Below are 26,966 nucleotides of genomic sequence, written 5' to 3' on the forward strand. Positions count from 1 at the left end.
ATGAACTCGCTATTGTCCTATCCATCCGATTTACATAGCTATAAAAGAGAACGAGCCATTTTCAGGGGGAGATTTTCGAGTTTACACGACCGTGACGGCGAACTTTCTCGTAATTGCGCGTCAATGTCCTTCGAGGGGGAACATCTCCTCGCCAATAAGTCCCGAGCGGAGAAAGAAAGAAAGATAGATAGAGAGATGGAGAGATAGAGAAAGAGAGAGAGAGAGAGAGAGAGAACAGTTGGAACGAGAGGAAAGAAACGGGAGCACGAAATAGTCGGAGAGATGCCGTGGAACGATAACGGATGCCTCGCGTCGCGGATCTTGTCTCGTTGTCTTCGGGCAGCGACGCGGTGCGCCGACATCCGGCACCGCGCAGCTCTCCGAGAAGCGAGAAAAAGCGAGGAGAGGACCGTCAAACAGATTGAAATCAACCGACTTCTATTTTCTCCTCCTGCACTGTACCGGAGCCAGATCTGAAATGAAAATCTGTGGTCCCCGCGAGCGAGGAACCGCAAGATAATTCAGAAAGAAGAGAGAGCCGAAAGAAAGAGGAGAGACTGCGTCCTTGTACGCCCGTCCTGTTTTACGAATCGCGGGCATTCAGTCAGACTGATTAAAATGTCTCTCTACAACGTGACCGAATTACGAATTTTATCCTCGAACCGAATACCCTCCCTCCGCCCAACTAAAACAGTTTTCAATTTACAATCATTTCGATATTCAATTAACGATTTTATATTACAACGAGCTTCGTTATTTTCAAAACAGATATTACGTTTAATAATCGTAACTGGAGCGAAATCCAACCGTTATATTTATTGTTTCAAGCTGCGCGGCTGTGCTCGTGCGAAAGTCCCTGTATCATCTTTCATGGACAAAATTATAAAGCGGAGAAAAAAGGGGAAAAGAAAAAGAGAGGATAAAAAACACAAAGGGAATGAGAGAAAAAGAGAAACGAGAGAAAAAAAACTTTCCGGTTATCAGATAGAATTTTAGTATGGCAAAAAAATACGAGAGAAAAGAGGACTTTAACTCGTACGAATTTGCTTGGTAAGCGTTTTTTCCCTAACTCTGACACTCTCGAACAGAGAGAGAGAGAGAGAGAGAGAGAGAGAGAGAGAGAGAATGGAAACTGTGGGAGAGTTTCCAGTTATGGAGAAAAATTTTATATAATCTGGAGTCAGTTCGGAGACGGAAAATTTCGAAAAATCTCGGCGCAACTTGGAAAGTCTCGCGCACTTACAACTGGTAAATCGTTTTCCGTCCTTCGAGATCCGCGAACTTACAAGTTTCATTCCTTTCTCGACGAAACACGTTCCCCGTGTCGTGTGTCTCCTTTTTCTTTCTCGCCCTCATGCTCTCTTTCCTCTCTTATCTCATTTATGTTCAACTTTCATTTCCCAACCCATAGGAACTTTCGATTAAATTTTCATAGAGAAACACGCGAGAGACCATGGCAACGATTGCAGGCTGGAACAGGCTCGAGTAATTTCAACCGAACGTCTCGATCCTTTGACGCGATTCGTAACGGCTGATATAACCGTGCATATTCAAATTCGCAATTCGTGATACATTCCGTCGAATCGAGATTCAGAGGCGACTATTGCTGGAACATAATCAGGAACATAATACACCCGTCTTACCTAAGCTGCGGAGCAAGATGTACGCTTAATCCACGTTTGACGCTCGCTAGCCTGTTGGCTGGCTACACAGACGAGCGTGCGATATTGCGCCAAACCGAGCAATTACTGTCAGTAATCTCGCTAATAGAATTCCAATATGCGTGCCAATTGAACCGAGCCACCGTATGGCCGTACGGGCGTGAATCTGCAGATTGCGCGCGAACAACGAAAGCTGTGACACGATTCGCCCATTAACTATGCTCTCAGTTTGCTCCACGCAAGTTCTTTGTATATGGTGCACTTAGAGCGTGCCAACCGTAACATAAACGCGCACGAAACTTATATTCTATACAGACTACAAAATCACAAAAGCTAAAAAGAAAATTTAAACTTAATGATATCGTATTTCCACGATATACATATACGCGAATTATCTCGATGTTACGTGTATACCATAAATGTTTATACGTATGAATGTATATTCGTTGCATTAATATATTGTATATCGTTAATATACAGTTCAATTTCAAAAGTTCCTACAATAGGAATATTCTATGCATACGTATAATAGGAAGTATATTTATCCAATGTTATTTCGGAAAATATATTGACGAGATATTACACCGTATTTTAAATTTCTTTATCCAACAAAAGCATAGAGTAAAAAAATAAAAATAATATAAATACACGGTGACAATCGTATCAAGAAAACGAGTTAATATACGAGAGACTTGAATGGAAGGACAAATCGTTAATTGGACTTGGTACGATGTTACCGTGCGAATTGTTCGCCAGGAAATTACCTCGATATCTTCTCATTGTCGTTTTGTACCGATGCTACAGCGTTATCTCGGAAATATACGAATTTTCTTCAAAATTACGAATCACTGTTACGAATCACTGGCACCGTTAAACCGTTGACGCGATAGATTAAGACACTACGTTCGACAAATCAACGATCGAATGACTTCCGGAAGTATATAAATAATTAACGCATGGGAATTTAAATATAAAAAAATTAACGTAGTCGCCGTTATGGAAAGAATTTAAAGTGCACGATCGAATATTCTATACGTATCATTGATCTTATCGAACTGTGAGATAAATTTCATACCGATTCAGTGGATAATTACGTTTAATTGCATCCAATTATATCGATACGAACACGGAAGATTCATTTATTGAATCTTTGATAACGATTCTTTTCGTTTTTTTTATAATTGATATGAAACACATGTAGATAATAAAGTTTTATAAAATAATTTTAGTCGAGATTTCAGAATCTACTTAAGTCTTTCAGGTATAAATCGTATCTAAACTATTACCAAATTAATATCTTTTCGATAACCTGTACAGACTTATATATTATAATATACGTAGAAAAAATTAACCTCATTAATCACCATAAAAATAGTCATTGAAATAAGCACATAGACAAACACTTGAGAAAACTTGTTACATTTTCTTTGTTATTTAACCAAAATATCTTTTATACGATAAAAAGCTAATACATTTTTATTTAATTCAAAATTACACAAATACACCTTGCCCAACTTGAGTACGTTCCTAAGAAGTGTCAATAAATGTTTGTAATTCTTTAATTTTCACCACATATTTATAAATGCGTAAGCAGTTCATTGACTAGTTGGTGGAGATTCACCATTATCATATTGATTTTTATTCCTCAGCAAGTATCCAGCTAGAAAGCTGATGGGATCTGCGGGTCTTTCCTTGGCCAATGTGGATAGAGCTTGTAATAAAATTGGTACTACAGTTTGATCCAAATATTGCCTCGTTGGAAGAGATTGTACTTCGACACGTGACTTCTTTGGTGGCACACCAGTGAGATCAGAATCCTTATTCATTGCTAATATTCTCTACAACAACAAGAAAAATATGTCAGATTAAGGTTAGTGATACTTTAATCGATATTAATTAAATTATTTATCATTATTTTGTTATACATTTTATGAATGTGCATAAAAGAAGTATAAAAGGCACAAAATATCCATGAATTAAATAAAAATGTGAAATATACGAATCAAGATAATCAAATAACCTAACCCAACAACGACGATACGAAAACAAACTCAAATTTTAATATAACAGCTGTCATTAGATTGGCGGGAAATGGTATAATTGTTTTAATCGAACGATCCATTGTAAATTTCGATATATAAAATCGATTTTATATATAGGAAAATATTCGATAGTTTAATCAGAAGTTTAGGAAATATCAATGACAAGAATCGATAACCAAGAAATAATAGCACAACAGGTTACGCCTAGATTTATAGGTTATCCAACTTACGTGCGCTGTTTCGCTCACAACATTGGTGAGGGGTTGTGCCGGCGCCGCTGGCTCGGTTCTTTCCTCTGGTGTATTTTCCGCTATTATAAAAAGAACACGTTGATCGACATTGTTAATACCAAAAATTCCCAACAAAGATATCGCTTAACGGTACTCATTAAATGATAAAAAGCAAAATAAACGGTACGTACCACCGCCAGACGCCATCGTGCCAACAAATGATGTTACCAACCACTACGAGTTATCACCGCACATCGTTCAAATGTTACCATATCGTAAACATTCAAAATTTTACAAGCTAAAAATCGTGTAAAACATTTGATATTGCAAATCAATAACGTATTTTTTTTTTCGTATTATGATAAAATGTACTTTGACGATTTTTTAAAATAATAGAAACACGATATAACAATCGTTCTAATGTTACATTTAACAAAAAAAAAAAAAAAAAAACATTTTCGACTTGACACGATTAGATTATAATATAGATGTTTGGGAATCTAAAATCATAAACAAATAATTGTTTTTTTTTGTTTTTTTTGTTTTTTTTTGGTTTTATTTATTTAACGTAAAGTTAGACGCTACTACGACTTTGGTACAAAAACATAAAATAGTGGTACTGAGGAAACGGTGTATTGCGAGCGGATCCTCGAGTCCCTACGAACGCGGAGAAATACGAGTATCGTTGTACGAGAATATGAACTTACAGCCAATTTAAAGGCGAGCACTGACATTGTGAGCGCAACACAGGGTACTAATTACGAAATGTCCCGAGTCTGCTTGCAACCGAAAAAGATAACGATACGCGCCCCGCCGAAAGAGAAGCTCGAAGAACCGCCTCGTCGTTGCACAAAAATGGACATCCAATATCTTCAATGAACAAAGCATAACATATACGTATAACGCGGACGGCGGCACCGACCGTTTCACAGCATTATAAAAAAAAGAAGTAACGTTAAACCTTGCAAATAGAAGCGATACCAGATCGATCACACAAAATATAACGATAAACAGATAATATTCCCAATCGATTAATAGAAGAAAGCTATACGACAATCCGCGGACATCACGTTTTTTTCTTTCGTTTTTCATGTTCTTTTTTTTTCTTCTTCTTCCCTTACTTAATATCAACGATCACACGCGTGTGCGGCGAGATCGATCGTACGGCTAATATCGAATAAGTTAAATATCTTTCGATTTCTCTTTTATTCGCGTTAAGTTCCAAAGCTTCAAAGCGAAAAGCTCCGCGAGCGTTACGTGAGTAAAACGTGATATACATCGTAAAAGGTGAGTTGGATATGGCTACATTAATGTGGTAGAGCGCGATCGTAACACATACACGAGACACGAGACTTTGCGCAGCCTTTAAAATCACATCGATGAAAAGTGCTTTGGCGAGCGGAATCGTAGCCAGCGATATATGCGGACCTTTTCGATAAAACGGATTACGAATTCACGGTCAAAGTATCCCGGCGATATCTCGTCGTCAACGAAGAGACATCCTTTGACCGTGATCATGCTCGACTGGTGTACCACTCGTGCATCGCCTCGGCAAATAAATGCGACATCTAGACATACCTACTTACAACGTATGTATATGAACGTCAATGTATGTATATATATATATATATATTTATATATTTATATATTTTTTTATATCTAAATAGTGTTGTGATAAAAACGAACTATGAGACACGCGCCGTAACCGTATCCTGGCATCGCATCGATGTAACAAGTTCGAATGTAACACGAATGTTTTTAAATTTTTTTCTTCTACGATTTTCGTCGACGTTCTTTTTTTCTTTTTTCTTTCTTTCTTTTCTTTTTTTTCTTGTTGCATTTATCCATTTCACGTATCATCGACGCGTCGCCATTCAACGAAAGAGAAACGGCGGATCTCGCGACCATCCGTCCGACTTATGTCCTACTTATATTTTAAATCGGTATTTGTTGCTCGAATTGCTTACACGTATAATATCATCGTCGCATGTCATATCGTTAAATTCACGTACGTTCATAATTGATCGAGATTAGCTTGCGAATATATGTGTGTGTACAGCGGACTAAATATATCATATAGGACGATTAAAAAATCGACAGCGAGCGTGGTGTGTTGCTTGCGCCTTAATCTTCTCTCCCTTTAACCTGTATGACGTGTTGTAAAAATGTTGCGATGTGCTCAACCTCGACGTTCTCGTTGAAATCGGTGTTCTGTGATCTAGGGTGCCGCGTTTTTCTTCCTACGGATAAAGTCGATCGATCTAAAAGAAATGTTTGTTGAGGAATTTTTCTCTTCCTTTTCTTTTCTTTTTTTTTTTCTTTTTTCTCTCTCCTTTTTTCTCTTTTTTTTCCTTTTTTTCTTCTTTTTATTCTTTTTTTTCTTTTTTTTTTCTTTTTTTTTACTCATCGCGTGATACGCGCGGCGGAAGAAATTATCGATTGGACGCCACCACGGCATCGGATGCGACCTGGTCTCTTAACTATCGCTACGACGACGACGACGCACTCTCTGCGACACTGTCGCAAAAACAGTGCACTCTAGACTTGCTCTCCGCGACGTCGAGACTCAAAAGATCGTCGATCACCAAAAGACAGGGACACAACCTTCGTTACGAAATTATAAATCGTATATATATGTATAATATTATCATATATATGTATGTATGTATATGTATAATATCATATGCCTGCGGGGAGCGGCAGTGTGGCACAACCATGACTTAAAAAGCGAGTAACTAATGTATATCTCGTGTGTACTTCCCGTGACTCGTGGGGGCGCTTGGAAGCGACAATTCGTAACCTAGGACATCCCGCCAAACAATCCCCTCCCCTTCCCCTCCCCCCTCCCCTCGTTGAAACGCACCGTCGCCGAGAGCACGCGTCGCGGGCCGGATTCTAGCCGAGAGCGTTTTTTCGACATGGACGAACACGCCGGGTATGTTCGTTTCTCTTTCTTTCTTCTTCTTTTTTTTTTTTCTTTCTTTCTTTCTTCGCGACAGGACACTTCGTTCAGGACAGAATTAACGCAGAGGAAACGACGGAAACGGTATCTTGCCCCCTCGAGAGCAGCGATTATCCCTTCGCCTGGATCGGCAGTCAATAGATTTGGCAGTTTCTTTATCTAAATCTGGCCTTCCAAATATTCCGATGTGGACAATATTGAGCAAGAACGAGTGAGTGTATACGTGAGTACGAGAGAAAAGGCGCGAGATGTATAATTAGGAAAAAGGCCAAAAAACAGTTTGGAAGGAAGGAAAGAATGGTCGAAGACGAAGGAGACTGGTCCGTCCGTCCCTTCGGGAGGCAAATATCGTCGCCGTTCATTAATTACATTGGTCGATCGATCGTCCCGTTATGCGAAAACGTCCGCGACGAGTGTGCCCCGCCGTATAACTAATGTGGGCCGAATCTATCTAACTATCTATCTTATATTTATATCTATCGACGCGATCGATGGATTATTACTTCTTCATTACAAATCGTTGCAATTTTGGACCGACGACAGCACCGGGGGAAGAGTCGGCGTTGCGCACTCTTGTCCGCTTCTCTCGAGTTCTTCGGCCGCTGGTGACGGAGAGAGAGAGAAAGAGAGATAGATAGAGCGTGAGAGAGAGAGTGAGTGAGTGAGTGAGAGAGAGAGAGAGAGAGAGACGGAAGACCACGGAGGATGATTTACAGGTTACACTGCCACAGTATCGTAGGGTGTGAGGAGTCCCCCGTGACCGCCGTGGCCGGAGCCGGTTTGCCGGCTGGGGGCTTCGTTTCTGTAACAGGCAGTTTATCCATTCAATTCTTCTCGCCCTCGTACTCGCGCAGTTCATCCCCACCCCCCATTTTTTTCTCGCATCACCACACGACATTCTATACACTTAGCTTAATATTAGTAATCTATTATCCAATGTTAATCCTCGATTAATTCTCGTATGCAATCTAAAGGATAGAAATTAATAATGAAAAAAACTATCTGCACAACGTGGTTTCAGCTTGATACAACATGCATTATATATATATATATATATAGAGAGAGAGAGAGAGAAAGAGAGAGAAAGATAGAGAGAGATAGAGAGCTTTATTAATCGCGATTAGACTAACGATTACTTTTAATCTTTTTAATTAATTAATTAATTAATCAATCGATTGATAAGTAAGAGCGTGATAACGGCGATAAGGAATGATAATTTTTAATTCTAAAGCTGTTGTTAACGAGTAAAAGTAGCACCAGCAGCGATGGCAGCAGAATCTGTAGTGGCAATGACAGGAGCGACAGCTGTAGCGAAAGAAAAAGAGGATGGCAACGGATCGCGTGATCCGTCGTACCATCGATTTAACCTAGTGGGAAGGGGGGCAAAGAGAAAAAAAAAAGAAAAAAAAAAAAAAGGAAAAAAGAAACGAACGTTAACTACGATAATAAATAATCACATCGTTTGGCAATTGTCGTTGCAAAATTGCATGCAAAAGAACACATGAGTTAACTGAGTAAGTAAGCGATTGTTCGACCCAGGTAGAGATCTGATTGTCGTTGGTATGAAAGCAACGCTGTCGAAGCATTGACTGACCTATATTCTCGTGGCCACAAAATAAACTAATAGCTAATAGAACTAATAGTTGTTAACGCAAAAAAAAGCTTTTAAAGCTTGTTAAAAAAAATTATATATCTCTAACGCGATTCTCATAGTTACATATAAAATGCATCCTGCGGCGGTTTAATTATTATTATTATTATTATTATGATTATCATTATTATTATTATTACGATTATGATTATTATCATTATTATTGTCTAACGAACTTACGGCTTCCTGCGTAAAGAGTCATGAAACAAGAAAAAGTCAGAGATTGATCGTTAAAAAATATTACAGATCGTCGAAAAGGTTTTGTACGAAGTTCTTAGCGACACCACCGTGCACTCGATCGTCACTATGCGAATTTTGTGAAATGACCCACAGATATATATATATATAATAGTAACAATTCGATCGATCCGAATCGAATTAACGGGAAAAGTAGAAATTAGGGGAGGGAGAGAGAGAGAGATGGGAAAAAATTACAATTTTACGAGAAGAGAGAAGCAAATCTAGCAAAGTATATATATATGTGTGTATATATATATATATATACACATACACACACATATATACTACTAAGGAAAGTCGAAAGAAACGAAGGGAACGTTCGTTGGAACGGTAAAAAAAGAAAAAAGGTCGAAGCTTTTGCTGAACGGAGAGAGAGAGAGAATGGCCAATTTACTTTCGAGAAAGTCAATGACAATTTCTCGAGGCAATCGAAATGATCTCGAGCTCGAGACACAGCGGCATGAGAACGGTGACCGTTTCGTCCCGATCCGTGCACCGTTAAACCAAACTCACTCGATCTCTACTGACCTCTCTATGAGTTTACGCATCTCCTCGGTGGTCATGCCGTCCTTGCCGCGAGCATTCACTGAAATAGAAAAACACACGGCACGATTGACACAACGGTAAACTACTACGACGACACGTAGCATGCAAATGTGTGGAAGCTAAACGATTAGAGATAGAGAGAGATAGAGAGAGAGAGAGAGAAAGAGAGATAGATACACTGAGACCCCGCAGCGAGTCAGCGGTTCATTCTTGATCGCGTCGGTGACTCGCTCGGCATGCCTATATATTTTCTACTGCTTAAAGAACGAGCAGCGGCGCGAAAGGGGATCCGGAGCGGAACGCAGCCTCTCTCGCCTCTCTCTGTTCTCGAGGAGAGACGGGCAGTTCCATTCCCCGAGGGGGGGCGAGAGAGAGAGAGGGGGAGGTCCGTCGATTCGTCCCGCTTCGATCCCCCGGCTCGATCACCGGGTCTTTGTACTGACCGCCGTAGTTGCGGTTCACGAGTTGGTCGCGATCGCACTCCGCCTCGCTGATCTCGTTGCTCTCCTTGCTGTCGTTGAAACTCGAGTTGTTCTGGTCGTGGTTCCTTGGCGGGGGTGGGGGCGGTTCCGGTGATCCAGAGACGGGGATATTGCGGGCCGACCCTACGCTGCGACGTCCAACCGAGCCGCGGGATCCGTAGTGGTCGTAGGGAGCGCCGTACTGTCCGTACTGGGAGCCGTATTGATCCTCCTCGGGCGCGCAGTTGGCCGGGTCGTCGTACTCGGGGGAGAAGACGTTGTGGGTTCCGCTGCCGCCTCCTTGGGACGGGACTCGGGAGTAGCGACCGTTTTGACGCGGCTGCGGATCAAAGAGAATCGTTGTCGAGGGAGATCGGAGAAATAGGCGGATCGAGACGTACCATGGATTGAGATCCGGAGCGGCTGTGGGCGGAAGCGTTGGTGGGATGGCCAACGGGTGGCCCCATGGTGCCCGAGTGTCCGTTGCCTGGGTGTGGGAAGGTCTGGAATTGCATGGCCTTGCTGGGGTCCATCTCCTCGCGGAATCCAAGAAGGTGGAAGGTGGCGTAGGGGCAGATCTCGTCTTCCATGCCTGAAAGAAACGATCACCAAGGGTAGACACTGCAGTTATGGAACCGATCGAACTAATCTATTCATTGTCAAAACGGGATTATGATGTTTCACCATTTGCGTATCGGGTGGGTGTTCTTTTGGGTGCGTTCGCCTCGTGCAATGCTAACTAAGAAAAAAAATCTGGCGGGTACCTACGTATATTCTCGTTCCTACGTGTTTCCCCTCTTCTTCTCTCGTACTCGCCCGTTACACAGAGAAACGTTTATAGGAGGTATATTTATATATATATATACGTTATATATATACGCATGCACGTTAATCAATCGTGTCTCGAATCGTTCTACAGTTCCGTTGTTGTCGTTCGCTCGCTTCTGTCTCTCATCATAGAAACCGTTGTCCGACATTTTGGAAAGATGAAAGGAAAAATGCGCGGAGCGAGACAACAACACCGTCCCTGCATCCAAATCCTTCCGTATTCGTGAAAAAAGTAGGACGAATCGAAAGGGATGTGGTTACTTTTCGTGTTTACATTCGTATATATTTGCGAAAATAAAGGAGGAACAATGAGCGCAAAGCATGCGTGAATGCGTGCAAAACATCGAAGTGGGTAATAAATAGCGAATATTGCATGAGCACGGCGTGAACAACCGTGAAGAATCGGAACGGACTTACGAAGAAGACCGGTTATATACGCAATAGCTGGATAGCCGGTCGATAAGTTAGTTAACCGTGGTAGATGTCGCGATAGAGAGACGAAGGCTCGTGACGGCGACACGGAGAGGAGAAAGAGCGCTTCGTTCGGTTCTTTAACTCTACTTTTTACCAACCTCTGTGGGATAGACCCTCGGCACTGCCCATACGAGGTGGCGGTGGACATCTTCGGTTCGGCGCGCAATGATTCAATTCTTCGTACATATGTCGTCTTGGATCCCACGTCGAGTGGCTTCTTATCGAGCCTGTCCCACCTATCGAACATATACTACAAACGTCGTACGACTGACTGCCGCTTACCGATCTTCGGTTTCGCCCTTCTTATCGATTTCTTATCGATTCATCGGCGGGCGTGAACTGAGAGGGCGATCGTGGAAACGGAGACGCGTAGCAATGCGATAAGCGCAAATAAAATAAGGGAGGAGAAAAATAACCGTTCCCCGGCACATACATATCTCGATTACGTTTAAATATATATATATATATATATATATATATAATATATATATATATATATATATATATATATAGTATATAGAGAGAGAGAGAAAAAATATTTTGAAGCGAGGCAAACAACGAGACAAACTGGCAATGACTATGAATATCCAACTTGTGTACGAATTACGTGTTTGTGGAGAATGGGTGTGTATGTTTGTGTTTTCAACGTATCGTCATCCCGATTCGTTCGACGAGAATGGTGAGAAAGAATTCTAAGACTCGTGTATATCATATATCGTATACATATTCGATTCGATTTCTGGTGTGTCACGAATGAATAATGAAATGTAATAAATAAAATAAAAGAAGAAACGGTAAACACTATCGTGCCGATGCGACAACATCTAATAAACGATAATTGGAATTTTTAGCTAGAGATCGTATTGTTGGCAGTTGTGGCTTACTTATCACTGTACCTCGCTTGATGCGATCGCAGGTGTTATAATTGGATCCGGGAACAGGGGGCAATTTACGGTTGGGCGGGGCGATGTATCCAAGCTCGTCGCGCAGATCGGGCCTTCGTTTGTCCAGGGTTGCTCCGCCTACTCCGGTTTGTTGGTAAACCACGTCGTCTAAAAAATCGAACGGACACGTAGCAGCGTGCCGGTTAGTTCGCTATAGGAACTGCTCCGTGCGCTCGATACGGATCGAAGTGGTCGGGGGTCGATAACGACGTAATATCGATCGTCCCATCCGGCCGACTTCCATCTCTGTTTCGTAATTAACGATTGTGTAAAATAATAAAAAAAAATTGGTATACATTGTCCCTCGTAATATTTCTCGTCGGCTGATGAGATACCTCGCAGCCGCGTTTGCTCCGGGCCCCGAGTTCTCCTAGACAATGCGACGCAAATCACCACTATCCCTACAATAATGACGACGATCGTCGCTCCGACCGGTACAACCACGTTCACGTCCAGCCAGCCGGGCAACCAAGGGAAATAACGCCTCACGTCCGTGCTGTCGTTATCGCCGTTCCGCACGGGGGGCGCGATCGTACCTGTTCGTTAAGACAGTGCAGAAAAGAGAGAGGGTTACCTTTATCGCTACCATGGCCCTTCCCTCTGAGAACGCAGATCACGATGACGGCAACGATTATAACGAGAATAGCTGCTACCACGGGTACGACCAGATTTAAGTTAGCCATGAAAATTTTCATCGGATCCTCGTCGTTGCCACCACCGTTCACGTCAGGTAGCTCTCGGGCCGGTGCAATGGTGCCTGGAACAAAAAATATGGCGACCGTTCAATCCAGCCACCATTAGCACCGGCTACGAGGTGCGCCGTTGCCGTTTTCCTTCCTTTTCCTTTTTTCTTTTTCTTTCTTTCTTTCTTTCTTTCTTTCTTTCTTTCCTATCCCCTCTTATCGCCTTCTTATTTTATTTACCTCCGGTTACGGTCAGCGTTGCGAATTCGTACTCGGCAACCGCGAACCCAGCGTTATTGTGGGCGGTGACGCGCAAGTGGTACCACGTGGCAGGGACCAAATCCAGAACTACGAAGTTGCCGCCCGGTTTAACGTTGTTCGACACCTGGTTCCATTCCTGTTGGTTCCTGAATCACACGATCGACAATTATCGACGACGACGATTTATAGATTTCGCGTTCTCGTTTCCCCCTTACTTCTTCTTGTGCTCGACCACGAAGTAGATCATGGGGCAGCCGCCGTCGGACCACGCGTTCAAGTGCAGAGTGATGCTGTTCGTCGCCACCTCGATGAACCTTGCCGCCTCGGGGATGATCGGTTTCGAGCCTTTGGTGCGGGTGTTGAGCATGTCGGATGGGTCGCCGGTTCCGATTCTAAAATCGAGTCAACGTCTCTTTGCCTCCAATAATGCGAACAATTAATTACACGTTTGTTCCTTTGTTTATTTGTTCATTCACCTACCCGTTGTACGCGGTTACGTAGATCTGGTATCTCGAGCCGCACAACAAATTCTCCAAAGTGTACTTCTGCACCGTGGAGCTGATCTGCGCCGTGTCCCAGTCGCCGAATTCCGGCTTGTAGTGGATCGTGTATCCGTGGATCGGGGCGTTGTCCTGGGGGTGAGGGCGCACCTTCATCGTCAGCGAGTTGGTGGTGGTCGCGGTGAGGGTGATTTGGGGCGAGTGAGGGGGAGCTGCGAAGTCGAGTTGGTCGGTCGAGTTTCGAGAAACGAGAAATTCATCCTCGCGAGGGTGCTTTCTCACCGTGCACGATCAACTGGTGGGTGACGGTGTCGTGGCCGAACGTGTTTTCCACGTAGCAAGAGTATTCCCCGGCGTCGGTGCGGTCCACTTCCTTGATGAACAGGGATCCTTCGGGCAATTGTCGCAGTCTGTCGCTGGATTGGAGCACGGCGCCTCGCACTTTCCACGTCACCTCGGGCGCGGGCACGCCGACGGCCAAGCAGGGTAATTTCACGTCCTCCTTGTAGGTGGCCGTGAATTTGTCGTCGAACGACGCGATCTTCGCCGGTACTGAAACAGTTTTCGAAAAAAGGATTGTGACGGGCTCGTCGAGAAGAGGAGAGGGGAGGGGTGGAGATACCTCGAACGCTGGGCGCCAGTGCGACGATCTTGGAAGCCTCTCCCTCGCCGATGTTCGTGCTCGCGGTCACCCAGAAGTCGTATCTGCGCGTCTTGTCCAATTCGGACGCCTCGTGGGTGAGCTGATTGGGCGGCACCTTCTGGCTGCTCGGCTCCTCCGCGTTGTCCGCCTTCGTGTAAACGGTGTACTGGGTGATGACGCCGTTCGGTTGGCTGGGTGGCCTCCACGAAACCAGGATCGATTCGGACGACATGACGAGAGCCTTGATCGCGATAGGCGCTTCGGGGGCTGTGTACACGATATGATTAGGAAAGGATGAGGATTTGCGCGTTCGAGAAAAGCGTCTCTCAGGCTTCTCACCGTCCTGCTCGGTTTGGCAGTGAATGGGCGCGGACTTGACACCGTCTCCGCCAGAAGTGAAAGCCAAGACTTGCATGCTGTAGTTCGTGTACTTCTTCAATCCGTGCAAAATGGTCTCGCTCGAGGAGGTGATCTTGGTGTCCTTGGTGTTCTCGTCGTACCAGGTGTCGGAGGGTCCGTAGATGACCTGGATGACGAGGGATGTAACATTCGAAGACTCGACTCGTGGACGGGTAAGGGAGAACTACAATCACCTTGTATCCGGTGATGACTCCATTCGCGGCGCTAAGGGGGGGCGACATCCAGGAGATCCTGATGGTCTGGGAGGTCAAGGTGGTGCAAGTGGTGTCGTGAGGGGGTTGCTCGGGTACGCCCTCGGCGGTGTGCTGCCTCCGCTCCTCGCTCATCGGCCCCGATCCCACTTTGTTGAACGCTTGCACGACCACGCTGTACTGGGTGTACGTCTTCAGGTTCATGATCTGCAGGTGGTGCTCCTTTCCGTCCTCCTTCGAGAAGTCCACGGTTTCGAACATGTACGGTTTCTCGGAGGAGGAGAGCCTGTAGCCGACGTAGTATCCAAGGATCTCGCCGTTCCAATCCTCGCGAGGGGGCGGTTTCCACGTTACCTGAGTCGAAAAGAATTCGTAGAGAGGAACTGAAGAAAGAAAGAAAGGGAGACTCGAAGCGGAGCCGGTACCTTGAGGGTGTGCTGGTCGAGGTCGTCGACGCGGATGGAGGTTGGCGGGCCGCTGGGCGCCTCCTCGGCAGTGATTATGGTGACCGTGTCGGACGGGTCGGACGCGCCTATTTCGTTCTCGGCCACGATTCTGAGGTGGTAGGTGGTGGCGGGTCTGAGATTGAACACTCCGGCTACGTTCTGCTGGGATCCGGGCACCAGAACTCTGTCGATATCGGTCTCCCACGAGCCTTTGCTGATCTTGTACTCGATCACGTAGCGCTTGATCGGGCTGTTCCCGTCGTAGGGCGCCGCCCAGGAAAGTTGAACCGAGCGTCCGGATTTGTCCAACACCTTCAAACCGTACGGAACCTCGGGTACCTCTGCGAGGAAACGTAATTCGTAATTCGTAAACGGGGGAGAAGGGGGCGGAGGGAGAGAATAGACTCGAACCTTGCACGATCATGTTGATACTCGTGTCGTCGCTTCCGAAAGCGTTGGTCGCCACGCAGGTGAAGAGGGCCGAGTCGCTTCTCTCGGTTCTCTTGATGCTCAGGTCGGACAGCACGCCGTTCGCCAATATTTCCTCCCGGATCGTGTAACGGGAATCGCTCTTCGGGTCCAGCCTCTTGTTGTTCATGTTCCAGAGGATGCCGATCGGTTTCTCGCCTTGGGCCTCGCATTGCAACACGGCCGGCTCCCCTCGTCGCGCGGTCTGGTTCTTCAGTTTGATCTCGAAGTGGGGCGGGGCTGAAGCGATCGACGAAGATTAGGGCGGAGAAAAGGGTGGAGGACGGACGACGGAATACCTTGAACCGAGATGAAGATAACAGCCGAGAGTCCCGCGCCGATCCCGTTCACAGCCTCGCAGAGATAGTAGCCTTCGTTCGTCTTCTGAATGTTGTTGATCGACAGGGTCCCGTCCTCCACGCTAATGTCCGGATTGCTCAATTTCAGGTCGGTGTAATCGCCCGGTGTGTCCCCTGTGAAACGGGGAATAGGGCAGACGCGCTCGGGGACAGACGCCAGGATGGATGGTCGATCACTTACCAGCGGCCTTCTTCCACGTGACCTGGGGCTTGGGGAAACCGTCGGCTTTGCACTCGACGCGAGCGTCAGAGCCTTGAGCGAATGCCTTGTCGGTGGGCTCCAGGATCCAGCGTGGTGGTACTGTTACAGAATAACCAGGTCATTCCACGTGTTCCCCGGCGTACCACCCGTACGGGGCAGTTAATCCGGGAGCCAGTCGCGCCTCGTCGTGACCTCGGGCCCTGACTTCTCTCCAACCCCTCTTTTTTCCTTTCTTTCGAGGGACGCGCGTTTCACTTTCCACGTTTCACGAGCCGAAGATCACGACAGGCTGTTTCCTCGCATGCTGGACGAAACGTCGCGGCTCGCCCCCGCAACTGCGACGAAAACAACGACGACGACATTGCATCTAAAGTCGTGCATGCGGGAGTGTGAGAAGAGATGAAGTGATCGTTACGACTACTTGCGCTACGAAAACGGGTGAAAGATGATGAACGTGCGCAAGAGATGGAGAGACAGAGAGAAGGAGAGAGAGAGAGAAAGCTCGGCTCGGAGCCGAACGCCGTGCATGCAAGGGTTAGGTAAGGTTAGGCTGCTGCGTTACGGTCCGTCGTGCTGCGGCGAAAGAAGTCGGAGAAAGAGTGAGAGAGAGTGAGAGAAAGCTATCTATATTTCGTTAGACTAAAAAAAGAGGAGGCGGCATGCGTTGTTGTCAAAAGAAAGATACATCTGCTACCGCTACGAATGCATGTAAAAAGAAATGAATACGAGGCGAGACGTGTGGTGAGAGGGGCGGTTAAGGTGGTGGGGTTAAAGGAGGCGAAGGGTTTCGTCGATAGGTTGGCGAGAGGGTGATTTTCGGGGGTTGATCGGATGGTCGGTCGGTCGTGTTGGAGGAGAGCAAGGACGCGTTGTAGCGCGACGGGGGAGGGGGTACGGTGCGGTGAGATAACAATAAATCGACACTCGAATGTGATCACGAGAGACACGCAGCTCGATCGCTGGGAGGGTGATCCTGAGATAAATAGATAATCCGGCGATAGATCGCGACGATCCATCGATCGTTGTTCGGTGTTGTCGTTGTTATTATTATTATTATTATTATACGAATGATGGCTCGTTGAGTTTTCTTTTTTCTTTTTTCTCAGGGGAGAAGAGGGGGGAGCTGGTGAAGCACGTGACGCGCACGAGAGGACGAGAATTGTCGTATATATATATATATATATACATATAATACGTGTATCCTGATCGTCGGTGGTGCCTGTTATCGCTCGTTGGAGATCGCGCGGCGAGAAAAAGCCAACTCGAAAGAAAAAGCCATACTCGATAGGTGTCGTCGAAGAATATTAGCGACGATGAGAGCATGACAACGAGACAGGGTGGTAACGATCGAACGATGCGAGATACTTAGCCAACAGATAAACGATGCGGGTCAAGCTGAACCAAATTGCTGGATGGAATGGGAGGGGAACGAAGTGGGCTCTTTCCTCGGGCTTGGGTGTAACTTTGGTTCCGCTACTCGGCTGAATAAGGCGGGAAATAGGAGCGGACACGCACGAGGGGTGAACGTAGAACGAGGGGGATCGGACACAAAACGTGGGTATGCATAATACACGCGGAATGACGAGATTGCGGAACGGGGGATAGAGAGAGAGAGAGAGATAGGATAAGTAGAAGTCAGAGATAGCGAGAGAAAGAGAGAGAGAGAGAGAGAGAGAGAGAGGTACGGACGAAAGCTGTGAACGCGAAAACTCTTCCGCTGTGTGAACTGAAATCCAGAAAGCTTTCGCCAAAAAAGGAAAGATTTCGTTCGAGCGTTCGTTCTCGGCAACGACGAAGATGCATTCAATCAAAATTATTATTAAAGCCTGCGATAAATGAAACAATCTGAATCGGGGTTGTGAACTGCGCCGGGCTGTTGCGCTGTTGCGTCTCATCTCATTCTTATTCGTTCTTATTCACCGTTCAATCAATTATTCATCAATTATTGCACGATATTATTCATTCACCACGATATTATTCCCACATTACTCTGTTCCCTAACCGTGAACACGCAACGTCGCCTCGTGGATCGCTTTGCCGGACGGATTGGTTGCGATACACGTGTAACGTCCCGCGTGGTCCGGCGTTACAGGCTCGATCAGCATCATGCTCATCCGTGGCCCGAGTTTCCCGACGTTGTATCCCATGAATTGCGAGAGGGGCCGATCCTCGTGGGTCCAGGCGATGTCGATGGGGGTGTCGCCCGTCGCCACCATGCACGCCAGTTGGGCGGCCTGCCCCGCGTAAATCGGTTGGTCGCCAAAATCGAACGGACTGATCCGTGGCAGGACTGGAACGATGAGCATCCCCGGCTAGATCCACACCCACGCACACGCATACACACCCCCTCGATGGATCCACAGTCTCGTCGTCATTGATCATCGTCTACGCAACGGACTTCTTCCCGTCCCTCGGTCGCCGAGAGTCGCCTTTTCCTCTGCTTCCTCCTCCCCATCCGCGTGGGACGCACGCCCACGTTTTCGTCTCGGCAACGACGCGAGGGAAAGGATCGAGAAGAGGCAGACAGCCGGAAAGAGAGAGAGAGAGAGAGAGAGAGAGACGAGACGCAGTGCGCGCGTGAGCGTGTGTTACGAGTGTGTGGGAGAAAGGAGAAAGAGAATTGGACGGGGAACGAAACGGGAGGGGAAGTTTAGCTCGTCCTGAACTACGGACAAATTACCTTTGATCATTGGTAGCCCAAGGATAACGAGAGTGGGGGACTGTGGTCCAAAAGCTACACTCGGCCGAGCGACCTACCTAAACGATGATGCTTCGAAACAAACGATGCGGGAAGATAATTATATGTGTAAAGAAAGAAAGAATGGACAGTCGAGCAAATGCAGACTTTCCAAAAAGAAAAAAAAAAAAAAAAATAAAGAACAATATTCAATATATGTTACGTATATTACGCTATTACAACAATCAACAGCAGACAATGGTAGAGACGTTCTGTTTGCTTCTCTTTCAAAAATATATATATACATATACATATATACATATACATATATATATATATATATATATATTATATACTACTCGAACTACGAAATACGAAGAGCGGAATAACAATTAATCGAATTAACAAAAAAAAAAAAAAAAAAAGAAAGTTTCACTTGCCCGGTATATATATATATATACACATAAAATAAACACGTATAAAAAAAAAAAAAAGAAACAAGTGTACAGCGTGTCTACGCGTAATAATCAATAATAATAAGAAATTATATGATAAATACACGGCTGGATCACAACATCATGCCGATTCTCCAATATCATCGTTCACTTTTTTCAATCAATCGTAGCGCACGTTCGCTCTGATATTACGATTCTCTGGCATCTGATATATTCGCCATTTGATCAATAGTGTGTTGACGTGCGGCGTGTTCTGTACCGTTCACTTTTAGATGGGCGCTGTGCCTAGCACGACCGGCTGGATTATCGGCCACGCAAGCATACTCCCCGGCGTGCTCTCCCCTGACCGCGGGGATCGTCAGTGCGGACACTCTATCCCCCAACGCGGTGATACCAACTCCGTCGCCTACTTCTAAATGGCGTCCCTCGAACAACCACTTGAGCGAAATCGGCGTGTCCCCCTTTACGACCGCGCAATGGACGATTATCAGATCGCCGGAGTTGGCCTCGTCGAATGTGAACGGCTGCAGATGCGGGGCGACTGCCGAGAGATAGAGACAGATCGACATATCTACAGTACGGCCGTACATACCACACATTTCGCTTGATTTATATTGGGAAGGAGGGGGGAGGAGGGGCGGGGACGGTTGGATGTCAAACTATACTTTCGTATCATCGAGATTTTCGCGCTTTTCCTCGTTGGAAAGTCGAATATATATACGTGTACGATATACGAGGCGCGAAGAAGATAGGAGAGGATTGTTCGTTTCGTTCCTTACATATATATATATACCCGAGCAAGTATACATCGCTACTGGATAACATGGATAATTTTCGGGGAAAGGGAGGTTTTCTTTCGAAAGGCGCAAGAAAAAAAAAAGAAAAAGAAAAAGATATAGTACGACAGGCGTGTGTGAAAACGTATTCGAATTAACAAGATCTATTATAATATTAAATGGTATATATATATATATAGATGGGCAGATTTTTAAGCACCGTTGACAATGAGATCGGCCGAGAGCTCGTGCCTTCCGGCAAGGTTTTCCGCGATACACGTGTACGTTCCAGCGTGCGTCGCCTGGACGGATCCTATGCTGAGTATGGCGCCCCGTCCGCCGAGATCCACGATCGAGATTCCAGAGTGGGGCGAGATCGCATGACCGTTTAAGGTCCAGCGAAGCTTCAAGGGTTGATCGCCCTCGACCACGGCGCACGGTACGGTTACTACTTGACCCGAGTTAAGCGGTTTCTCGCCGAACGTGAACGGCAATAATTTCGGAATGACTGGAAACAGAAAAGAACTGAAAGAAGAAGAAGAAGAAGAAGTAGAAGAAGAAGAAAAAGAGCCTTTGCTCGCGCAAACCTTTGCTCCCGCCCTACCGATCGATCGAGAAACCTCTCTCTTCCTTTCCTCCCCTTCCCTTCCCTTCCCTTCCGAATTTTCGCGAGACGAGAAAAGGGGGAAAATGAAAGTGAAAAGTGAAAGAAGGGGACGAGAGGGGATGACGAAGGTCGGGAAAGGAAAGGGAGATCTCGCGACGAGAAGAATGTTTGGACGAGTGCGTGTACCGTTGACGTCCAATTTGGCCGAGTGCGAGGTCGATCCAGCCGCGTTCGAGGCGACGCAGGTGTACTCCCCCGCATGCCGCGCAGCCACGGACTCGATGGTCAGTTGTTTGACGCGTTTCCCGGAGTTGGACACGATCACGTCCATCCGATCGGATCTGATAGGCTGGCTATCGAAGGTCCAAGTGATCTCGAGAGGGGAGTCGCCTTTGGTCACCACACACTGTACCGAGACCAGGTCCCCGGCGTTCACTGGCTCGTCGCCGAACGAGATCGGCGCGATCTGCGGCGAGACTGCGAGCAACACGTCCGCGTTCAGAGATCGAAGGGACGCTCGATGCGAGAAAAGAGAGAGGGGATGAATGGGTCGGAATGGGATCGACTAGGAGGAACGAAGGTCTTCGATAATTTCGTGCGATATATGCTCTGATGCTGCAATACCGTTCACCGATAATTCTGCCGAACGGCTGACGGATCCCACCAAGTTGCTCGCTACGCAAGTATATTCGCCTGCGTGATGCGCGGTGACGGAGTCGATGATTAGGACAGAGTTCTTTTTCCCCGTTTTCGTGACAGTTATATCCGGATGATTAGTACGCGTGATCGGTTCCCCGTTCAAACTCCATCGAATTTCGATCGGTGAGTCGCCTTTCAAGATGCTACACATTGCGGACACTTGTTCACCCCAATTGGCCGGTTCCTCGCCGATGGAAAATGGGGCGATCTGCGGAGCGACTAGAAACAACATCCGAAAAGCTATTTCAATACGTGCCTCGACGATACCCGCGGTCTCGGTCGGTCCATACGAATCCTTCTGTATCGATCGATCAAATAGCGAACGAACAGGAGGGGAACGAGGAGATAAGATGGAACTGTTTTAAAGAAAAGACGGAGAGTGGGAGGAACGGGAGTGGTGGGGGAGAAAGGAGATGTTTTCCCTTGGACGCGTGCCAGTGAAAGGAGATAGATAGACAGATAGATAGATAGATAGAGAGAGAGAGCGGTATTCGTATCTATATATATATATGTATACGATATCGCATGGCGCAATAGTCGAAACGGTTCTCTGTACCGTTTACGGCCAAGGTGGCCGAATAGCTGGTCGCTCCTGCCGCGTTCGAGGCGGTACACGTATATTCCCCGGCGTGGCTGCCGCTCACAGCCTCGATGGTCATCAGACTGACGCGTTTCCCGGTGCTCGATATAGTGATATCGGGGTGATTGTTGGCCGAGATAGGTTGACCGTTCAGGGCCCAGGCAAGCTCGATGGGCAGGTCCCCCTTTACGATGGTGCACACTGCCGAGACCGCTTCTCCCCAATTCGCGGGTTCGTCACCGATCGAGAACGGCGCGATCTGCGGCGCAACTGAAAAATACCCGATCAAAGCCACCACACGAGGGGAACGCGAGCGGCTTTCTCCGTTTCTCTCGACGAGTGCCTCCTCCCCCTCCTCCCGTGTATCGCCCATCGCGCGAGGATATCGTGCACGCGCACAGGACGAGGGATCGCGAAATGATGAACGAGAAAAGAGAGAAGAGAGTCTGAGAAGAGGTGCGCCTAGGCTAGGTCGTACGCATAGCGCGCGTGGCTAGTGCTACCGTTCATTACCGTTCACGGCCAATGCGGCCGTGTGGCTCGAGGCTCCAGCCTTGTTCGACGCGGTGCAAGTGTATTCACCCGCGTGCCTTGCCGCCACGGCGTCGATCGCCAACACGCTCAGCCGCTTGCTCTTCGTGATCGTGTACTGATCGCTTCTCTCGGAATCGATGGGCGAACCGTCCAACGCCCAGGTTATGTCCATAGGGAAGTCTCCCTTCAGGATCGAGCAGGTCGCCGAGATCGCTTCGCCCGAGTTCACCGGCTCGTCGCCGAACGTGAATGGAAAGATCTGCGGTGCAACTGAGAAAATGGCCGGCGATACCGAAATGTATATATGCGTGTGTGCGTGTGTGTGTACGAAGGAAGGAATTTCTCGTTTCCTCGTTTCGTCGTACGACAAAGGGGAGGGGAGGGGAGAAGAGGAAAGTGGACGAAGGGATAATCGGGATCGAGTCTTTCTTCTTTCTTTTTTTCTCTGTCTTTTCTTTAATTAGGCGATGACAATGTGCAAAACTCGTTTGACGTGCAAGCGTGCTTGTTTCTTTCGTATATATACCGTTCACAGCCAACGTGGTCGAGTGGGTGACGTTTCCAGCCCTGTTCGTCGCGACGCACGTATACTCGCCCGCGTGTCTCGCCGCAACGGACTCGATGCTCAGTGCGCTCATATGCCTATTGATCCTCGTGATAGTTAAGTCCGGATCGTTGAAACCTATCGCCCTACCGTTAAACTTCCACACGATCTCTACCGGAAAGTCGCCTTTCATTATCGAACAGGTAGCCGAGACCATGTCGCCCGAGTTTGCCGGTCCGTCACTGATCGAGAATGGCCCTATATGCGGCGCAACTACAACGACATGGAAACTTGCTTTAGCACATTCGTCAACCACATCCAATCTTGATTGAATGGCTCGTTATTTCCCCTTCGGCGTAAGCGTCCACTTCTCGGTCATTCGAGCATGAAAAAGGATCGAATTTCTCCTCGTTTCACGAAATACCCTTCTACTCCTCTCCCTTTCGACGAGGATCGAAGGAAGGAAGGAAGGAAGGAAGGAAGGAAGAAAGATGGTTGCGTGCATGCGAAAAGAGAAGAGCGAGATTGAATCGGGGTGGATATCGTTTGGTGTACCGTTCACGGCGAGAGTTGCGGAATAACTCGTCCCACCGGCTGCGTTGCTGACAGAGCACGTGTATTCTCCCGCGTGTCTCGCCGTCACGCCGTCGATCGTCAACAGGCTGACCCGCTTGCTGGTATTTACTATCGATATGTCGTAATGATTACGCGAGATCGGCTCGCCGTTCAACGCCCACTCTATCTGGATCGGGTGATCCCCTTTCAGTACCGTGCACGTTGCGGTCACGGTGTCCCCCCAATTCGCTGGCCCCTCTCCGATATCGAATGGCACGATTTCCGGTGCAACTGTGGTCAAGATAATATATGTATATTTATATATATATATATCAGAAAAAGAGCGTAACTTTCGTGATCGACGATGATCGACGTCCATGACTTCCTAATGAGATGAAATAAAGAAAAGAAAAAAGGAAGAGGGGGATGGATCGGATGGGAAAAAGAAGGGAAGGAAATCTAGATCTGGTGTGAGAGAGTTTATCGCGCATGCAGATATCGAGAGAGAGAGAGAGAGAGAGCACGTGTATCGTATATTTGTGTACCGTTGACGGCCAAAGTCGCGGTAAAACTCGTCCCACCGGCGGCGTTGCTCGCCATGCAGGTGTATTCCCCGGCGTGACTGGCCGTCACAGCGTCTATAGTGAGCAGGCTGACACGCCTGCTGGTCGCGATCGATATATCGGAATAATCGTGGGAGATCGGCTCGCCGTTCAGGGCCCACTCGATCTGTATCGGAGGATCGCCCTTCAGCATGGTGCAGGTTGCGGTGACCGTGTCCCCCCAGTTAGCCGGTCTCTCACTGATCACGAACGGAGCTATCTCGGGCGCAACTAAAGGACGAACGAAGATCGACTTATGCGTGTCGTGATGTCGCGAAACTTGCCTCGCTCGAAACGGAAAATTCCTCGACCGCCACCACCGACACCTGGATGGGCGGAGAAGAGGAAGGGCGGCGAAGGAGGAGTGCAGGGAGGGGAGGGAGGGAGGAGAAAAAAATTGTACCGTTCACGGCGAGGATGGCCGAATGACTGGTCGCCCCAGCCTTGTTGGACGCCGAACACGTGTACTCCCCCGCGTGCCTCGCGGCGACCGACTCGATGCTGAGGATGCTATTCTTTTTCGTGGTCGCCACAACGTTAATATCGGAACGATCACGGCCGATCGGCTCGCCGTTCAGCGCCCACGAGATCTCGATCGGTAAGTCGCCCTTGAGGATGGCGCACACCACGGAAATCGAGTCGCCCCAATTAGCCGGCTCCTCGGTGATCACGAACGGAGCTATCTGCGGTGCGACTGTAACCCAACACTTTCTTTTCCCCTATCTTTCTCTCTATCTACTATCCACCTGTCTATCCATGTATCAGAGATCTCCACCCTCCCCCCGGAGAGACCACCTTTGCTTACTCGGGGAAGCGAAAGAAGCGATGAGAAGGATCGAAAGAAGGAGGGGATATATATATATATATATACGCGAGTTCGGTTTTCTCGAGGATGTCTGTCCATCGTGAGTGCGTTAAGTGTACCGTTCACCGTCAACTCCGCCGAATAGCTGGTGGCACCGGCCTCGTTCGAAGCTACGCAAGTGTACGTTCCCGCGTGACTCGGGCTGGCCGAATCAATGGAGAGCAGGCTGTTCCTTTTCTTAGTGATCACGGATATCCGGTGGCTCTCGTCGATAGGCATGGAATCGAGGGCCCAGCTGATCTCGAGCGGGGAATCCCCGTTGACCACGGTGCAGACAGCCGATACGGAATCACCCCAATTCACGGCCTTGTCGGCCATTTCGAACGGGGCGATGCGTGGCGGCACTGTCGACGTGATAACAATCGGCTAGATAGATGGCGTGGAAACGTGTCGATACACGCGAGTGTCGTTTAACGGAAATAAAAACGGTGCTATACGTGTATACCTCGGATGGAAGAACGACGAAAGGAACGGTCAGGGCGTTTATAAAAGTGTGACGTCTGTCTGCGGATTCTTGTGGCATCGAAACGATGGAAAAAGTTCGTATCATATATATATCCGATAAGGTTTAATTAAGGAATTACGAGGATTTTGAGTCTGTATCAGATAGGGAGAAAACGATTTGTCTCAAATGACATGAAAATGTTGCATCGTATCTTACAAATTGATATCCTGAAACGAGTAGACAAATTGAGCGTCACGCGACGATTCAACTATGGATTTAAAATAATACCTTAAAAATAATCAATTGTATACATAAAAAAACTATAACTCCCTAATCGACTCCTCATCGGACGTATACGAACTTTTTCCATCTCTTCACATTTTTATAAACGCCCTGCACACACACGCGCATGTTCTTTCACTGAGATCGCGATGCGTATTGCCCTCCCCTGTGACCAACCACCCGTTCGTTCGTTCACCACCACCCCTCTGACCCTGTGAACCTCGGGGCGTACCGTTCACCGAGAGGACCGAGACGTGCGTTGCGGATCCGGCCTCGTTGGTGGCTGTGCACGAGTACTCGCCCGCGTGTCTCGCGGCCACCGAGTCTATGGTGAGCGTGCTGATCCGTTTGCTGCTCCTGGTCACCACGATGTCGGGGATTTCGTGGCTCTGCTCGCGGTCGATGCGCCTGCCGTTCAGCGACCAGGCGATCCTCACCGGCAGATCGCCCTTGATCACGGCGCACTGAACGGTGGCCATCTCCCCCGCGTTGGCTGCCTCGTCGCCGAACGTGAACGGGGCCAGTTGGGGCCCCACTGCAAGTACGGCGAACAGCCTTTGAATCAACGCGCAGCTTTTCCTTTTACGGAGCTTCCCGCGGAGGAGAGAAAACAATTCGCTCCAATTCGAAGGTGGATTCCAAGGACCATGGGATGAGAACAGAGACGGAGTAGAGGTTGTAAAGAAAAGAAGAGAGAGGAGAGGAAAAGAAAAAGCAAGTAGGGGGGAGAAAGAGACGCGGAGACGGATGTACATCGCGATCTCCGTGTCGCCTCCTCCTTGTCACCTCCGCCGTCGCCTCGAAACGCGATGATCCACACGGAGTAAAGACTACACGATCATCGCCGCTACGACGGCGTTAGTAACTCAGTTAAACAACTTTCTTCTTAACAAACATCGTTGCACTATGATATAAGAATATTAAACACAACAAGTTACCAGAGAGAGAGAGAGAGAGAGAGCGAGTACAAAAGCGATTGAAAAACGCGCCGACCGATTTAGAACGATGAGATTGGAAAAGTTGACTGGGATGAAAAGAAGAGGAGGAAGTGGAGGAAGATCGATACGACCCTCGAACGGGTCGGCGCGCTCTTTAACAGCCACGTTCGTACACAATTGGCAAGATTTATCAAC

General features: G+C 47.4%; 2 protein-coding genes across 51 annotated transcripts in view; both read right to left on the reverse strand.

Moving 5' to 3' along the window:
* Nucleotides 1-3,109: 3,109 nt before the first annotated feature.
* Nucleotides 3,110-4,377, reverse strand: LOC108002180 (protein dpy-30 homolog). Its single transcript, XM_017063710.3, has 3 exons — nt 4,125-4,377; nt 3,934-4,013; nt 3,110-3,499 (listed from the first exon to the last, which is right to left on the reverse strand). Exons 1-3 carry the CDS (start codon nt 4,138-4,140, stop codon nt 3,257-3,259), a joined length of 339 nt encoding a protein of 112 aa, XP_016919199.1. The 5' UTR covers nt 4,141-4,377; the 3' UTR covers nt 3,110-3,256.
* Nucleotides 4,378-4,453: 76 nt separating this feature from the next.
* Nucleotides 4,454-26,966, reverse strand: part of LOC108001865 (cell adhesion molecule Dscam2) — a 61,119-nt gene continuing 38,606 nt past the window's right edge. For 7 of the 50 annotated variants that reach the window (XM_062074194.1, XM_062074170.1, XM_062074168.1 and 4 more), the window contains 19 exons: nt 20,914-21,204; nt 16,192-16,311; nt 15,951-16,124; nt 15,595-15,891; nt 15,163-15,524; nt 14,720-15,091; nt 14,466-14,652; nt 14,106-14,393; nt 13,766-14,035; nt 13,464-13,695; nt 13,199-13,375; nt 12,963-13,129; nt 12,336-12,575; nt 11,980-12,147; nt 11,194-11,331; nt 10,195-10,385; nt 9,776-10,133; nt 9,315-9,372; nt 4,454-7,697 (listed from right to left, as the gene is read on the reverse strand). In XM_062074194.1, coding sequence (XP_061930178.1) covers nt 7,613-7,697; nt 9,315-9,372; nt 9,776-10,133; nt 10,195-10,385; nt 11,194-11,331; nt 11,980-12,147; nt 12,336-12,575; nt 12,963-13,129; nt 13,199-13,375; nt 13,464-13,695; nt 13,766-14,035; nt 14,106-14,393; nt 14,466-14,652; nt 14,720-15,091; nt 15,163-15,524; nt 15,595-15,891; nt 15,951-16,124; nt 16,192-16,311; nt 20,914-21,204 — 4,175 coding nt within the window. In that variant the 3' untranslated portion in view covers nt 4,454-7,612. Of the gene's footprint in view, nt 7,698-9,314; nt 9,373-9,775; nt 10,134-10,194; nt 10,386-11,193; nt 11,332-11,979; nt 12,148-12,335; nt 12,576-12,613; nt 12,797-12,962; nt 13,130-13,198; nt 13,376-13,463; nt 13,696-13,765; nt 14,036-14,105; nt 14,394-14,465; nt 14,653-14,719; nt 15,092-15,162; nt 15,525-15,594; nt 15,892-15,950; nt 16,125-16,191; nt 16,312-20,340; nt 20,629-20,913; nt 21,205-21,351; nt 21,646-21,982; nt 22,277-23,639; nt 23,931-24,644; nt 24,936-26,065; nt 26,369-26,966 lie in introns of all 50 variants that reach the window. The other 43 variants (XM_062074167.1, XM_062074165.1, XM_062074166.1 and 40 more) reach the window with 17 other exon arrangements.

The sequence above is a fragment of the Apis cerana genome, linkage group LG4 (assembly GCF_029169275.1).
Source record: "Apis cerana isolate GH-2021 linkage group LG4, AcerK_1.0, whole genome shotgun sequence".
Lineage (NCBI taxonomy): Eukaryota > Metazoa > Arthropoda > Insecta > Hymenoptera > Apidae > Apis > Apis cerana.